Source organism: Rhinolophus sinicus, chromosome 17 (genome assembly GCF_057876585.1).
Source record: "Rhinolophus sinicus isolate RSI-liver-muscle chromosome 17, RSI-T2T, whole genome shotgun sequence".
In the NCBI taxonomy this organism is placed as follows: Eukaryota; Metazoa; Chordata; class Mammalia; order Chiroptera; family Rhinolophidae; genus Rhinolophus; species Rhinolophus sinicus.
In genome coordinates this window covers 141636489-141654829 of record NC_142517.1, presented here as the reverse complement: position 1 = coordinate 141654829, position 18341 = coordinate 141636489, and the positions used below count along the sequence as shown (strand labels likewise).

The 18341-nt window shown below is 34.8% G+C and overlaps 1 protein-coding gene across 3 annotated transcripts in view; it reads right to left on the bottom strand.

The window, feature by feature from the left end:
• ACVR2A (activin A receptor type 2A) overlaps positions 1-18341 on the bottom strand; it is an 80887-nt gene that overhangs the window by 20649 nt on the left and 41897 nt on the right. For all 3 annotated transcript variants that reach the window (XR_002137829.3, XM_074335994.2, XM_019737423.3), the window contains exons 2-4: positions 14590-14797; positions 10106-10215; positions 9765-9919 (exon numbers count right to left, since the gene is read on the bottom strand). Coding sequence is in view for 2 of the 3 variants with exons in the window: in XM_074335994.2 (XP_074192095.1) it covers positions 9765-9919; positions 10106-10215; positions 14590-14797 (473 nt within the window). In the remaining variant the exon portion in view is untranslated. The remainder of the gene's footprint in view (positions 1-9764; positions 9920-10105; positions 10216-14589; positions 14798-18341) is intronic.

The window sequence follows — 18341 nt, the reverse complement described above, 5'->3', positions numbered from 1 at the left end:
AAAAATGAATTCATCAAAACACATAAAGTAACTAAACAAAACAGTTTGGAGTCACAGCATGGAAAATATAATTTGAATGGCATGGACTATAACTGGAGATGACAGTGAAAACGAAATCAGCACATAAATGTCAAGTAATTAGGTTGCTGAATGAGGAAGAGACTTGCTCCGTATTCCTTAAGGGGAAAAGAAATGAACAGTCCTTCTCCATTCAACAAATCTTTAAATCTTTGAGCGCCTGGTTTGTGCCAGCCACTGATTACCCAGGCTCTCCTGGTGCTTCCTACAGTGTGGAGAAGAAAGACTAACCAAAGACTACACTAATAAATGCATAATTATAAAATCTAAAGGAATTCAGTACTTTGAGCACCTGTAACAGGAAAACTGACTTACACCGACCGGCAAGTTAAGAGGTTTTCCTGAGGAGAGGACCCTTGAGAAATGGAGTAAGTATTAGAGGGAGGAAGGTAAGATACAAAAAACAGTATTGGGACACATCCTAGATTTCTGACTTGTGCAACCAAATGGTAACTGGTTCCATTTTCTGAGAACCAGGTTTCAGAGAGAAGAGCATTCCACTTAAATGTTAAGTGCTTGGAGACATCACAGTGGAGATATTTAGTAGATATTTAGATATACAAAGCTGGAACACAAAGAAATCTTTCTAGAAATATGGATTTTTTAAATTCATATACTAAAAATAAATATAGATATTTCTCCTATGTGCTATTTAAACCACTCCAAAATTTTTATATATTTTTTGAGGTGAGAGGGGATAACTCACTCAACAACTTCTTGGAACTCTCAAGGAGAATTAAAGATCCCCTACCCAAAGTATTTGTAAACTGACAAATTCTAAATTTATTTCCTCTTAGTCATCTAATTATCTTACATTCTAAAAAGTTTTACAATCACTAAATATAAAAACACTATTGCCAAGCAGACAGAAATAGAATCTATAAAGATATAACACAGTGTGTGTTATCAGGACAAATGTTTCTGGGGTAGGGAAAGCAAGACATTATACATTAACAGATTCAGTAATATTGATACTGTCAAATGCACAGCCATGATTCTATCCAATTGTATCTTCAAAATTCCTTTGTGATGTATCAACTGCCACTTCCTACAGTTTCTTTCATCTGACACCTCCTGGAAGCAAAGCAAAGACAGACCAAGGTGGGTGAAATTAGGATTCTGAACACACTCCCTAAGAAGTGGTAGGCTCCTCAGGGTACCAGCACTGGGATTAAAAGTCTGAGAGATACAAGCACGCCCATTCTCCTTTTAGTAGCTGCTCAGAAGCATCAGGTTTATTACTAGTATAGAAGAAATTTAATTTTTATTTTAGCATTTGTATTCTGCAAGTAAGTCTGAAAGAAAGGAAAAGGACCGTGCTATGTATTAATAAATTGTGATACGGTAGGGTGGTTATGTTTATCTGTCTATATACACTCACTATAAAAACTATTTTAAATGTGATTTATGAACTCTGGTCCCTCCCCTTATCCTATTTTAGTTTTTTATGGACTTCCACCTAATTATTTACCAAAATAAGCCATTCCATTAAAATTACTTTAGTGGATAATAATCCTTGGATATAAACGACCAGGCAATGCCAGTCAGCAGACTGACTCCAGGCCAAGTCACTTCACCTCTCTGTGCCTCGATTTTCTTATGCTGTAAAATGGAATTCATAAAACACAACCTGTATCATGGGGTGTTGAAGGATTAAATGAGCTAATAATATGTGTAAAGTGTTCTGTATAGCGCTTGACAGAGTACTCAAAATGAAATCTTTTATCACACTAATTTCAAAGTATTGACATATATCTACAACGGTTTCAATAAAAAATGATTCCTTTTGAATATAGTTTTGAGACTGTTGCTCTGTTAGTAGTAACAGCTAGCACTTATTGACATTAGCTTAACATTAGCTAAGCACCCCAGGTGGCTCTTCTCCAAATCACTACAGAACGGGAATCAGGTATTTCTCCTCCTTTCCTCCATCTATGCCCAAAATTATTGAGGCAACCCCCCTTGCTACTCTTTTTACCCTTCACGTCCAAGCTGCAAAGTCAACCAACCAACCAACCAACCTTTAGTTCACCTACATACTGACTGAGGGCTCCCAGGGCCAGCAGGACTGTCCCGACGCCACTTACCACTGTCCGTCCTGCAAGTGCTTGGCACACAACAGGACGAGCCTTAGGTGAGTGCTTAAGCAAGACCAAAACAAACGAACACACTTGAGTAGCTCCCAGCCTATCTGATATAAGTAGTTTTCACTAACAAATGGACTTTTTCAGTTTTATCATCTCAAATTAATAGAAAAAGATTTGACAGCGATGAAGTAGCTAGGAATGAAGGAAAAGACCTAGGACGAGATCCAGGAAATAAAGAATAGAGAGAAAAGCAAACCCACTTCTTCCTATCTACCATTTCCTCGCCAGACAAGAAAAAGGAGAAACTGTGTACTTTGGCCTATTCACACCAGTCCCATTTGTAGCTTGGCACCCTGCAATCTCCACAGGCCAAAGGAAAACTGAACTTAAACATTTTAAACAAATATAAGTCAGTTTTAGGAATAAGGTGCTTCGATTAATGTGCAGCGTTAACTTATTTTAAGCTTTTTGATAAAACTGATTTTTTCCTTCTCCCTTCCCTTCCTTTTTGCTTTTGGACACAGAATTTCAGCTAATTTCCAAGTGGGCCTGTCTGTGCATTTATAAGTGAAGTATATATATATGTATATATACACACACACACACACACACATATATATGTATATAAAATCCCGTAAAAGTAATTTGTCAAATGGCATGCCTATGGATAATTTATGGCACTTCTCCAACAATCAGTTGAGAAGTATATATATAAAAGTAAGTTGTAATTTAGGTTACCAATACAAAAGCAATCACACGTGAAGGTGGAACATAGAAGAAAGTGACATTTGTAGTAGCCCTGTAGTAGTACTATTTCTTAGGCATCTACTAAAAAAAAAAAATGCTCAAGCATAAGACAGTAGCATTACATCACCATATTTTAAGCATGCTAAAAAATACAGTTAAAAATATTTGTGAAATGTAGGTTCCAGTTCTTAGCAGAGCTGGAAACCTAACACAAACTCTAAGCTAATAAAACAACAAAGTTTGGTATTTCATCAGCATACATTAAGTTCCACCAAATTTCACTTAAAAACACATCATTTACCTCTTCTACCATGGGGATCAAATAAATGTTGATGGAAGGAGAATTGACTCTAGGTGGTAAACACACAGTGCAATACGTAGATGATGTTTTATACAAATGGACACTTGAAACCTATATAATTTTTACTAACTAATGTTACCCCAATACTTTTAATTAATAAAAAACCATAATTTAATCAGAATGAGATTGATTAGAAGTATTCAGCTGGAAAGTATACACTATGGAATAACATTTTATAGTTTATAAAAGAGAAAAAAGCATACACTCAAACAAATGAGATCAGAGAAAGGTATCAAAGGATACACACCAACCTGTTAAAACTGGTTATTTCAAAAAAGTGATACAGGAAAAAGAGAAAGAACAAAAGATTCTCTCTCTTTTTTGGGGAACACACTTCGTTCTGCATAATGTGTCTTGTTACAACAAGCAAGAACTTATAATTTTTAAATAGATTTTTAAAAAGTGAAAGATATAGAGATGTGTTCATAAACTCCAACCATTTAGCAACCGAACTATTTTAAGATGTGCTTTTATAGAGGTAATGTTTATTTTGCAAGTATAACTTAATATTAGCATATTAAATACTTAACAAAATCTAGTAAATTTCCCCTGCATCCTCCCCAAATAAAAAATGGGCATACTTCCCTAAATTGACTTGGCTGAATGATGAGGTTATGCTACCCTTTCAGTATCTTATTAATTTTAAGGTACATACTGGGTATGCCAAAAAAAAATGTATACCAGTGGACACTTTGGTCAACGTTGCTCAAGCAGTAGTTCACCGTGATCAGAAATGTCTGGATGTTGATGGTAACCACTTTGAGCCCCTCTTGTAATTGCAGAAGTCAATCGTGACTTGTATTCATCTTTTGTTATTGGTATATATTGAGTATTACCATTTTAATAGTTTTCCTTTCTTTAAATGTGTATACATTTTTTTTTTTGGCACCTCTGTATATAGATTCATGTTCAACAGGAAAATCCTACAAAGCATTTCACAGATGGCTTAGTTTCTCGTGGATAGTAATTTGACAGGATGAAACAACAACCTATTATTATTTTAATATTAAGGTCACGCAATTATTCTGTATGCCCAACTCAGTATCTCAAACATCTGAAAGACTTTAGTCTTTCTCAAACCAAAACCTTGACCAAAATGTCACGATGAGATGACTGAAGAGACCAATGCCATTTAAAAAGTATTAATGTTGCAATACTATAGGACTATTTATATAACCTATAAAATTTTAACAAGAAGCTAACTTCATACTTTCTTAAAGACAGGTAATTTCTAGCCCCTAAAATGCATTTTCTTATCAAGTGGTATTTTTTATCAGCACAAATACAGATCTATAAGCAGGAAGCTTAAGCTCACCTACGGTTATGAAAGCGATTCAAATAGTTTTATTGAAACCACACTAACTCTAACCACAATAAGACTTCTTAATAATAGAGTCAATGCATCAATTCCCTCATATTCATGACTCACTGGCACTAGAAAAACCAGTCTGTGTTCAGTTTACTCACTACTATAGTTTCAACACAGGCAAAAAGAAAAGTGACCCAGGTGATACAAATTAAAAAGATGCTTCAAGACTGTGATTACAGAAAGAAATGAATAATGGCATTCTATATGAAAGCCTGGAATACTTCAACTCATTTTACTCTCAAGAAAAACAGCCTCCAGATTTATCTTAAAGCAAAGCCTTAAAACACACCTGAATGTTTATTAAAGGAATCCCTGGGCATACTGCATTATCATCTTAGTATAACTCTAAATGCAACAAAGTCAATTCAGCAATTCATCACTTACAGAATGGCACTACATACAAATACCACGAAATACAGTAGTGATTACCATACACACCTTGTCTTCAAGGAGCTCACAAGCAAGAAGGAGAATGAAACATGTACACAAATGACTAGAACCTTTCTTAGCTGAGGTCATTCACCTGAATCACAGAAAACTGAAACAGACTTGAGCATTACTTTCTCAATTCTTTCAGGGATGATGCATAACTAATAGCAATCTAGATGCATATGGCAGACACCTTAGGATGTAACGGGAGAAAAGAATCAAAAGGCAGGCGAAGTATGGAAGTCACATATTATGCTCCAAACTTTGTGTTCTTTGCTGTGGATCATGGAGAGCCCTCCAACTAAGCACAGAAGGAACATAATCAGACACATAAAATGCTCTTCTACAGCAACAATACAAGATGAAGAGAGAGACCTGGAAGCAAGAAGACCAGCTACAAGATTACAGAAATCGTCTCAGTCTTGGGTGTAAGAATGTGCTGAGCTACATACAACAGGATCAGAAGGGATAAACAGGCGAATGATGCGACTTTGGGAAAGGACGGGGCCAGAGGAGGGGCTGTCTGAGCTTTCACACAGGACGACTGGAAGACAGGGACACGGTGCAACAATGTTAGAGGCACAGAAGCACACAGGTTGTAAAGAAAGAAGAAGGGCTTCAATTAAATAAAATTTAAAAAACAGTAAAACTACTTTTTTCTATGCCCTTTACTATGCTAGATATATTTTAGAACAGATATTTTTATTGGTTATTAAGAACCATAATTAAAGACAGTTTTTTAAAACCATGCATATCCCTACATCACTTTTTCAGAAGAAAATACTAAGAAAACCAGAAGAAATTCTAAACGATTTTATGTCTTACAAACAAAGAATCCCAGCATTTAACTGACAGACCAGCTTATTAAGAAGCCACACCTGAGTATCTCTCAGTCCTCCCGATGCCCCAAAGCACTGATCTGTTTCCCAAAGAGAAGAAGACTCAGATCAGACCAAGGAATGAGTCCAGTATATGTAATTGTAGCTTCCTCTGCTGAGAATCACTGTAAATTCTTTTCAAGTACAGTTCTTATTGTAGTAATGACTCATCAACAAGGACTCACCGTGATAAGACTAACGTCTTACATCAGACCACTTAATCCACAAACCAGCCTTTAGCCAAAGATCTAAGGAAAAGTTTCCATAAGAAAAGGAATGACAAATTTTATGTCATTGGCTGAAAGTGTTCAAAGAATTTAGAGAAAGAATGTTCCAGAAACCCGCAACAAAAATATAAGATCTTTTCTTAACTGGACATGGAATCAAACTGAAAATGGGGACATGAATATGAGACGAAATACAGAAGTCACCTTAAGATTTCAAATGTGTAGTATGTGTCTGCTACCTACTTTTCCCATCCCTCAAAAAAGCCTGGAATATCTACTAAGCATTGGCGCTATCAACTCAGACGCACAAGAATCTGTACCTACGACCCAATCGATGTTCATAAACCCTATTCTAAAATGTGCTAAACATTTTTTAATGGAAGACACATGAATATGACCTTCTATTTATCTATGACTTATTTTCCTTTTTGTCTTACCAGAGTCAATGTAATCACATTATTACTCACTTTAATAGTCAAACAATTCAACATCCAAAAGTAGGAAAAGAAATTAGTCTATAGGATGATTTGGAGCTAGCAGGGATTTTACTGAATTATCTGAAACACCCGACGCATTTCCTTTCTGGACAGAGGCAGAACAGCATAAGCAACAAGAGCAAAGCTTTAGTTGTCAGAGCCCTTGGCTCAGATTCCAGTTCTGATACTTGTGAGATCTGCTGTCTTGGTTTCTTTATCGATAAAATGGAGATGGCACTACATAAACAACCTGTGAGGTAAAAATCAAATCAGTACTTTCCACACTTGGCTGGTCACAGAATCACCTGGGAAACTGATGAGAAATCTAGTATCTCAGGCCCCATTCCATACTTTCAGGGGGGTGGTGCGGTGCAGGAATTTGTATTTTTTAACTAATTCTAAAGATGAGACCCATATACCAGTCACCACGATTTGGAAATCATGGGGAAAAATGATTATTGTATATATTTTGAATATTCTTATCTAATTTATATACTTCTATTATACATATATATATATATATATATATATATATATATACACACACATATATATATAACTTACAAGCACTCTGCACACTACAAGTGTTCAATAAATGCTTGATATGATTACCAACAATTATTTTGAAATAGATGAAACTGAGTATTTTGTAACTAGACGGCCCATAAGTAGCCTTGCAGGACTAGTCTGCATAACCACTCACCAAAAATGAGACTGAGAGCACGGCACTAGACTTTCTGAGCTACAGAGAGAGACGACAGAAATGGAGAATGTGGAAACACTGATGGCAGTGCTCCTCTCCCACAACACATTTACGACAGAAGGAAACCATAAAGGTCAGGCAGGTCTTGTATGTCTAATAACAAAGCTTGACTATTCCAGGTCATTCCATCAAAAAGCTTTAAGTTCATTCCTTATTTCTCAGTAACTAATACAGTTCATCTCAATTCACCACAGAAGAAAGCAAGCAGAAAAGAAATGTGCACAATAACATTAACCATGGCAACAAATATTTAAAACCCACAGAGATGGGTACTATGAAAGACCCCTGGTTATTAAGTTACTTATGAATAATAATTGCATCTTTCCTTTTTAAAAGTCTAAACCTTTGAATTAATTAGCATCTCTAAGTAAAGTAGACTCATACACAAGAAAACTAGCCCTTTAAAAAAAAAAGTCCAACCATACTTTCGTATCAATATTATGTACAAATCAATGTTATCTGTAAGATTACATTATTATTCTTAGACTTCTATTAAGAAATAAATTTGTTTTTAAACATAGTTTCCAGTTTGTTTCTATCATACCACAAATATAGGGTACATTCTGATACCACTATAGAACTCAATACTCTGTCTTCTACATGTAGATAATAAACAAAAATAGTTACCACCCAGAGAAGGTAAATTGCATCCTATGGCCATTTGGAATAAACTACACATATTTGTTGGGAACTAAAATTTCTTGTTTTAAGATACCTTTTAGAGATGATTTTAAATACACCTACAACTTAGTTACAAATGTTTAAAAGTTAAAATATTTCAGCTGTACAAACAGTGCGCTTAACTAATTAAGTATTTTCACCTTTGGGTTTATTTCTACATATACTCATCTTACAAAGATTATGAGGCGCAATGACCTAATGGCAACAGACTGACTGCTGCAAGTACTGAGGAAGAAATATGTTATGTAAATAAAGCTTAAAGGGAAGAAGTTTTCTAGTCACTACATTATAGGACTTTACCATTTTCTTCTCTCAAGTTTTAACCATTCTTACTGGTATTAGAGAAACAAAGTTAAACCAAGAGATCCAGAAGGCCAAGGTAAAGTAATCAGATTTTAAGAGTTAAAAGAAACAGTAAAAACTAGAGTTTAAAGATGTCTCAAGCAAGTATAACCAAAAGTTACCACCTTTCCTCAGCCTGCAGAAGAGCAACTACTTATATTAAAAGTCTTGTAAAGCACTGACCAGGGCCAACTGTCTACATGATAGAGAATGAGGAAAATTTCATAAATTTAATCTGACTACTCACGACACCTATATTTTCAGAAATATTCGGGGTCAGGGGAGTGAGAATCAAGGTCATTAAAAAAGTTGTTAGTCTTCAGTACACAACTGAGAAGCTGCAAACAAAAACTACCAACAACACATGATGAGAAACATCATGCTTCTGCTCCTTTCCCCCAAAACAGCATTTTTATGGATATATCTCTGTGGGGGCAGAGCCTCAGAAAGTAGTTTCCAGGCTCCCGGCCTCACATAGACAGATGCTGGCTCAGGTAGTAAATGGCCATCAACTGTGATTGCATGGCCATCAGCTGTGGCTAGTTGGCCGTCAGCTGTAACCAGTGAGCCATTGGCCACTAATATAACTGCTGTGGCTACGCTAGCAGAAAGAGAGGAGAGGAGAATGGGGGCTAGCAAGAAGATGGTGGCTGGGCTGGCAAGTGTGGATGGCGATTTGTGGACAGTGTGGATCCAGCCTCCAGTGAGAGTATAGTGCCGCCAGAGAGAATATAGTGGTATGACTCCCCTACCTATGGCTCCGTGGGTGTTCCTTTTTGGCCTCACCATATTCTGCGTTCTTATGTGGGGAGCGGGAGCAGAGACCCCGCAGGCCGCCCCACACGACAATCTCCCTATGAAACCTCTCTTTTCCACACTTCCTTGGTTACCTTTCTGGCTCCCTTCCCCTGGTTAAAAGGATAGTTTGGTAAGTAGTCTTGAAAAAGACACAAAATTTTAGGAATGGAGGAAAGAAGGGAAGGGGAAGGAAGGGTTATATCACTTCTCCATCATCAATTAGTTCTCAGGAAACAAAGCAGGGTGGATCCCACACTGTAAAGTACCTACAACTATAGTAAACTCTCCCAAGAAGAACAGGAAGGAGGACATCCTTCAATTTACTCTACTTCTACCCTTATGTGGTAAAAGTTTAAGACATAACAAATGAACAAGTTTACAAAATTAGATATAGTTCCCATGACAATAAACGTTAAAAAATTAACTCCAGAGGAAAATTATTTGTAACAACCTAGTGGGTTTCACCAAAGTAATATGCCTTCAAAATATACAATTTGAAACAGCACAAAGTACAGAACAATAACTTACTTGAGTTGGAACAAGTACAGGAGGGTAGGCCATTTTATGATGCCTATATACCCAAAATGCACAAATGACAATCCCGGCAATTAACATAAGTGGTACCAAGGAATAGAGCAAAATGTTGTAATAGGGTGGCTTAGGTGTAACTGGATTCGAAGTAGCTGTGGAAAGGGGAGAAAAAAAACAATTCAGATTTAGTCTACAAAATTCTACAATAAATATTTATTATAGGGTCAAATTTTAGGAGAAAAGGAAAAATAGAAGTAGGAATAAATTATTCCATCAACACAAATATGCTTTGCTTTCAATCTACTAAGGAGACATCCATATTTTCCATGTAAACTTACGCTGTGTGACTTCCATCTCCGGAAAATAAGAAAACCTTTCGTTACACATATTGCCCTCACAGCAACAAAAATATACTTCAGGGCTGTCTTTTTTTTCTATACAATCAGTCCTATAAACAAACAAAGGAGGAATAATTAAAATCAATATTATTATACTGAATCTACAATAGGTGTTTTCTGAAGTTCTTCTCAGAGATAAAATGTGTCATTTATAGTCAACTTCAAGATTTTGATCAATATTCAATGATCAATTCTTAAAATCCAAAACTGTTCCTGGAATTCTGTTACTAAATCTCATCAGAAGAAAATCAACAGCTGATTTTATAACAATCACATTGGCTACTTGAGACTGTTGCTTTAATTTGATTTTTAATGATCAAGCTAAGACAACTATCTTTTTTTTCTTTTTTTAATTATTAGAAAGCTTGAAGGGGAACACAAGCCAGTGAAGAAATTTCGTCTAGGAGTGCTTTTTCTCACAGGAAATATAGCTTTCCCTTTTCAGGAATGCAGAAACTGAACACTACATATAAAGCTGTACGTGTGTACATATAAATACATATATACAAATACATACATAAGTACACAAACACAAAATGATGCAAGTGCATATCTCACAGCAGAACATATCTCTATCAGAGACCCAAACTAGGCTTGGGAATTAAGTGTCATTTTTTTGTGGCAGATTTAAATTCCCTGAACACAATGAACAGGGTTAAGATAAGCAACAAGTAAAGAACAATATGTAAGAGCAGACATACAGAACCTAGTAACTCAAAAACTGATTCCAGTTAGGTTGACTGGGGAGGGATGAGGGCGGAGACGCAGCCCTCTATGTAGAAGCAAAGTTGCTGTAAAGATAGAGATTTACCTCCTAGAACAATTCCTAAAATCAGCCACTAAGAACCAGATACACAGCCCCCTCATCTGCAGGGGATATACTCCAAGACCCCCAGTAGATGCCTAAAACTGAGGATAATACCGAACCCTTTACAGTCTATGTATTTAAACTATACACACCTATGATGAAGTTTAAATTTATAAATTAGGCAGAGTAAGAGATTAACAACAATAACTAATAATACAATAGAACAATTATAACAATATATTGTAATGCAAGTTATGTGAATATGGTCTCCCTCTCTCATAACTGATCTGATAACCCAGACAGCTCCGAAGTGACTAACGTAGCGCATACATTGTGCACACGCTGGACAAAGGGATGAGTCACATCCCAGGCCGGGTGGGACAGGGTGGAGCAGGTGGCACGAGATTTCCTCACGACACTCAGAAGAGCACACAATTTAAAACTTACGAATTGTTTATTTCTGGAATTTCCTAGTCAATATTTCTGGACCGAAAAATGACACTCTTAATTCCTACGGGTAACTAAAGCCACGGACAGCAAAACTGCGGAGAAGGGAGGACTACTGTACCTATTTTTTTTTTAATCAAACATTTAAATATTGCTGATAAACAACAGGTAGGTTTAAAAACAAAGCTTAAAAATAACCTGTGAACTTTTGTGATGGTTATTAGAGTCATAAGGTTGAATTTAACTTTAAAATGAAAAGCTCAAAATATTTCAGAGAGAATGTAGTTTTAACAAAATCCAAACCTTAAAATGAAATCTATACAATTATGTATGTAGTAGAAAGTAAAAGATAAGTGAAAGCTAAATTTTTAACAATTTATAAAGACAAATGTATATGTAAACTTAAAATTTAATCTTTAGAATCATGCCTCAAATTAACATGATTAAATACCTATCCTAATTAGAAAATTACTTTTCGCCATTTCATTCTTATTACGCTTTCCCCATACTTTAACATATCTTGGATCTTTTCCTCTCGCCTACTTCTCTTACTACTCTTATTATTTGTTTTCTTAATCAAATTCACAGCATAAAAATAAAGTATCATATGCTTTTAAATTAGCATTTACCATATTTCCCCGAAAATAAGACAGGTCTTATATTAATTTTTGCTCCAAAAGACACATTGGGGCATATTTTTGGGGGATGTCTTATTTTTTCATGTACAATAATCTACATTTATTCAAATATAGTCAGTCATGTCATCTTCTTCTGGAACATCGTCATAACATACTAAATGCGTCCGTCTGGCTGACGATCTTAATTGGGGCTCATTTTCAAGGAAACACGGTAATCTCTAGAAACAAAGCTGGTGTAGTAAGTATCACTGTAAGAGCAAGCACTGGCACTGAATAACCCTCTTTCCGTTATCTAGCAAAGTTTAACCTCCAGCAATACTGGTTTTGTCAGAAGCATAGTAGCTTTTTACTACACAAGGAACAGGGATCCCTGATTTCAACTAATTAGGGAAAGATAGTTGGGGATAAAGATGATACCCAAACCTCATTTAGCTTTTTTTTAAACTTGAGATATAACATTATATATTTGTATATATACATATATATATATACACACACACACATATATATAACTTTATATACATATAACATTGACACATAACATTATATTTTCAGATATACAACATAATGATTTGATATTTGTGTATGTTGTGAATGAAAACAAGTCAATATCCATCACCATACACTAGTTACAAATCTTTTTTCCTCGTGATGAGAACTTTTAAGATCTACTCCTCCTCTTAGCAACTTTCAAATACACAATACAATTTTATTAACTACAGTAACCATGTTGTACATTATGTCCCCAGGACTTACTCGTTTTATAACTGGAAGTTTGCACCTTTTGAATCCCTACACCCATTTCACCCACCCTTTACCCCCTGCCCTTGGCAACCACTAATGATTGGATCTCTGCATCTATGAGGTTTTTTGTTGTTGTTGGGTTCTGTTTTTTGTTGTTATTGTTTTTTTAAAGATTCCGCATACAAGTGAGATCATAGGGTTTTGTCTGACTTACTTTACTTAGCATAATGCCATCAAGGTCCATCCATGTGGTCACAAATGGCAAGGTTTCCTTTTTTATGGCTGAATAACATTCGTGTTTGTGTGTGTGTGTGTGTGTATGTACACAGTGTATGTGTGTACACTGTGTACACACACACACACACACACATATTCTTTATCCATTCATCCATCATCGGACTCTCAGGTTGCTTCTACATCTTGGCTTTTGTACATAATGCTGCAATGAACATGGGGGTGCAGGTATCTTTTTGAATTGGTATTTTCATTTTCTTCGGATATACACCCAGAAGTGGAATAGCTGGATCATGTGGTAGTTCTTTTTAATATTTTGAGGGACCTCCATGTTGTTTTCCTAGTGGTCCTACTTGCCTTTCATAAGAGCAAATATCACTTGATGATCACCTCTGTTAATAGAGAGGCTAATAATCAATATGCAGTTGAAATGTATAATTATAGAGAAATAATCCCTGAGAATTTCAGATTTAGAAGGATACCCTAAATATTAAATATATACCTAAATGACTTTTAGTTTCTCATGAAAAAATGGAGCTAATTCCATTTTTATGGTCTAATTCAATACATTTTATTATTTATCACAAGTGACCAATCAACCACAAATTCATGGTAATCAACTGAACCTCCTAAAAGAGAATCAGGAATATCTAGTGTTCCATGAGTGTATCAGTTCTTTGGCTCCTAGAGGTCTGGTTATCTAGGACTTGGCAGCCTCTGCCAGCCATCAGCACCCACCACAGTGAAAATTCTGTGGCCCAGGAAGTTTAAGTGGTCAGCTTAGTATCTACGGGACTCCTTACAGAAAGATTACAAACAGTCAGTAACATGCCCACTGTGTTTTATTTCCAGCACAGAATAAAACAATTTAAGCAAGATCTTTTAAATAAAATGTAGCTTTCTATGAAGACTGTGCTAGTTGTGATGTAATTTTGAACGTCAAGTTAAAATGTCTCCTGGGGTAAAGAACAAAGGCCTATTTTGCAAGAAAAAAATGTAGTAAGATCAATTTCTTCCAGATACATAAAACAGAAAACTAAAAGGAAATTAAATACTATGATTAAGGTTTATTCTCCTTGAGGATAGATTTTCAACAGATATACTCTTTTTTAAAGCAATTTTAAAAATCCTTTTTCCTTTAAATTGGCTTTAAAAAAAACGTTTATAATCCTAACAATATAGGGAAAGAAATGTTTCTTATATACTTGGTCAGTTATTCAAAGTACATCAAAGATAAAACAAACACGCCATATTTATGTTATTATTTTAAAATATATATCTTGTCATTATAATGGGCTTCATAATTTTATCTTAAAATACTTAAGTGAAAACCCACATAGCATTATTTTTCAGATATACAAAATAATGATTTGATATTTGTATATATTGTGAAATGATCATCGCAATAAGTTTAACTAACATCCATTATCACACAGTTACATTTTTCCCCCTTGTGATAAGAACTTGTAAGATCTACTCTCTTAGCGACTTAAAAGAGGGGGAGGGAGTGAAAATTATTCAACATCATCATAAAAAAAGAAAGGTTTCCTTACCTGTCATAGCAGTTGATATCATCCAGCCAACAACCTTGCTTCACTATTTCAATGGAACCAGAAATATTCTTCCAGGTAGCAAAACAATGTCGCCGTTTATCTTTGTCACCATAACAGGGTTCAACACCAGTTCGGTTGGTTTTATCTCTTTCCCAATTAGCATTATAGAAAATACACTCCTGAGTTTCTGATCTACCAAGTATAGCACCTATAAGATAATAAAACAACAACTTAATATAACTGTATTAGCTCTTAAAATAAGAGATTGTCTCCCAGTATACCAACTTTAGATCTTCCTAAAATGTCAATAATTTACTGTCTTCTTATTGTTATAACAGGCTCAGGTTTCCAGATGAATTGCTGTCCTTTAAGTATAATAAGCATGCTAATACAAAGAGACTACATATATCACAACATTTCTCTGGAAAAGGCCAGTTTCACTTTACTTAAAAATGTCCTTGATGAAAAGCAGAAAAATCGTTAATTTTATTAAATCTTAACCCTTGGGTAGATGTCAATATTCTGTGTGGCAAAATAGAAACGAATCAAAAGCACTTCTTTATACTGAAATACAATGGTTGCCTCAAGAAAAAGCCCTTGCGTGATTGAGTTGACAGAAATCAAGCACGGTTCTTTAGTCTTGGGTATCTGGCAGACACATTCTCAAAAATGAACCAAGTAAACCTGTTACTTCAAGAAAAACAACTGACAGCATGCATCGCCAATGGTAAAATTTGAGTTTTTGAGCAAAATTAAGAATTTTGGAAAATTTGTATCTATTGCCATTAGCCTGACACCTTCCCAACACTTAAAGAATTTCCTGAGATTAGTGATAATACTGACAAATGTTACTTTTAAATACTGAATTATGAAATGTGCCAATATTTGGAAGGTCTGTATAATTCAGTAAAACAGAATTTTTCAAATGAATTATGTGTGATGTTACAAAAGCATTCATGGATAAAAAAATCCATTCAATGTTCAAGATAGCCCAATATATTTTAATTTTACAGGGGACATAAAGTTCATTAATAGTTTCAGATTCCGCACTATAAATAACCTTTAAGAAACTATCTCTTGTCTTATATGGAAAAGCAGGGGAATGGAAATACCTAAAATAATTCTGAAAAATATGTACAAAAGAGAATTCCCACTACTTGTTTTTAAGACTTATTATAAAAAGCTTGTGGTATTAGTCAGAAGACAGACAGATGCACCAATGAAACTAAACAGAGAATCCAGAAATAGACACACACATATATATGGTCAATTGATACCCAGCAAAGTTGCCAATGCATTTCAACAGAGAAAACAGTCTTTTCAACAACTGATGCTGGAACAATTAGATAGCTACATGGAAAAAAACAACAAAACTTCAACTCACATCTGCTATCAAATACAAAAATTAACTCTAAACATACCATAAACCTAAATAAAACCTAAAACTATAAAACTTCTACAAAAAAAAAGGAAAATATTTATGACAATAAGTTATGAAAGATTTCTTAGAACATAAAACATATGAGCATAAAAGAAAGAATTGATAAGTTGAACTCCATTCAAATAAAAACTTCTCTTTGAAAGTTAAGGAAAAAAGTAACAGACTAGGAGAAAATACTTGCAAATTATTTACTAAAAAAGAACTGATATACAGAATATGGAAAGGCCTCTCACAACTCAGTAATAAGAAAACACACTTCCTAATTTTTTTAAAAAATGGGTAAAAGATTCAAACAGACGCTTTGCCAAAGATCTAAATGGAAAATACTACATGAAAAGATACTCCATATCATTCGTCATTAGGGAAATGCAAACTAAAACTAAATCAAGTATGATTAGAATAACTAAAACGAAAATGAACAATCTCAAGAGTTAGTAAAGTTGTAGAGCAACTGGGTCTTTCACACATCAGTGGTGGAAATGTGAAATGGTCCAGACACTGGAAAACAGTTTGACAGCTTCTTACAGTTAAACATACACCTACTATATACTACCTAACAATCACACGCCTAAGTATTTACCTAAGAAATAAAAATATTATGTCCATGCAAAAACCTGCATGTGAATGTTTACAGTGGATTTATTCAGTAAATCACCAAAAACTAGAAACAACCCAATATCCAGCTCTGGTAAATGGATACATATCCATACAATAAAAAGAAATGAACTAGTAATAGCTGCAACAACATGGATGAACCGAAAACGCATTATGTTAAATGAAAAAGACAGACTGAAAGGTTACATATCATATAATTCCATTTACATGACACTTTGAAAAAGGCAAAACACTATGGGGACAAAAATCAGATCAAATGTTGCCAAAAGCTGGAAGTAAAGGGAGAGGGCTGATTATTATAAAAGGGCATGAGGAAACTTTTGGGGGTGATGGCAATATTCTACACTTTGGTTGTGGTGGTGATTATGACGATACGGGTTAATCAAAACTTACAGAATTGTATATCTAGAAAAGTACATTTCATTCTATGTAAACTGTATTTCAATAAACCTGACTTTAAAAAAAAAAAAAAAAAAAAGCAAAGATACCACCACAGGTTAGGTTTTGGCATAGTATCAAAGAAAAAAAAATCAACAATTATCTATAAAAGATATTAAAATACTCCTCGTTTTTCTAACTATGTATCTATGTATGGCAAATTTCCTTCATATCAAAACAACATTTCATAACAAACTGAATGGAGAAACAGATATAAGAATTCAGCTGTCTTCTACTAAAACAATCATTAAAGAGATTTACAAAAATTTCACTATGTTTTTTGTTTTGTTTTGGAAAATATTTGTCATAAAAATCTGTTTTGTTAATATATAATAGATTTATTATTGCCATTTTTAAATAATTATTTTAAAATTATCTGTCTTAATTTCTAATATAATATTCACAGACAGAAACTACATTAAAGAAGCTCTTTGGAGTTCTAAATTTTTTCAAGTCTGTAGTTCTAAGACCAACAAGCTTGAGAACTGCTGCCGGAGCAGTACTAGCAGAGGTGTAACTATAGGCTGCTAGAATCTGCGGCAGTAAATAGTGCTGTGACTTCCTCCCAAGTGTTAGAAACAATACCTGAGCTGGCAGGTTGTAAACTACAGCTCACTGTGTTCTATACAAGAAGAAATGCTACTACTATTCATCTGTATACAAACAGAAGCTATTTTCTAAAACATTTCTTTTCAAAAGCTTGTTAAGATATTAGCAAAATAAGTTTCCTCCTTTACAAAATAACCCAAAAGCCATCATTCACTGCCCACATTGTCTTAAAATGGGATGGACAAACTTTTTCTGTAAAGGGCTAGACAGTAAATATTTTAGGCTTTGCAGGCCATATGGTCTCTGTGACAACTACACAATTCTGCCACTGCAGCACAAAAGCATCCATAAAATAGTAAATGAATGAGCATGGTTATGTTACAATAACATTTTATTTATGGACACTGAAAACTAAATTTCATGTAATTTTTACAAGTCACAAAGTATTATTCTTTTCTCAATTGTTTTTAACCATTTAAAGGTGTAAAAATCATTCTCAGTTCACAGGCTGGATATGGCCCAGAGGCTGTGTGGTCAGCTACCTCTAAAAACAATGTCCTAATTCCAGCAGTCTAGTTAACCTACCTTTTGCTAACTAGAGGTGGGGGGGAGTGGGGGGGGGGTCCCTCTGTGAATTATCAATTGTGTAATTCATGTTAAAAACCACTATTAGGGGCCGGCCCGGTGGCTCAGGCGGTTAGAGCTCCGT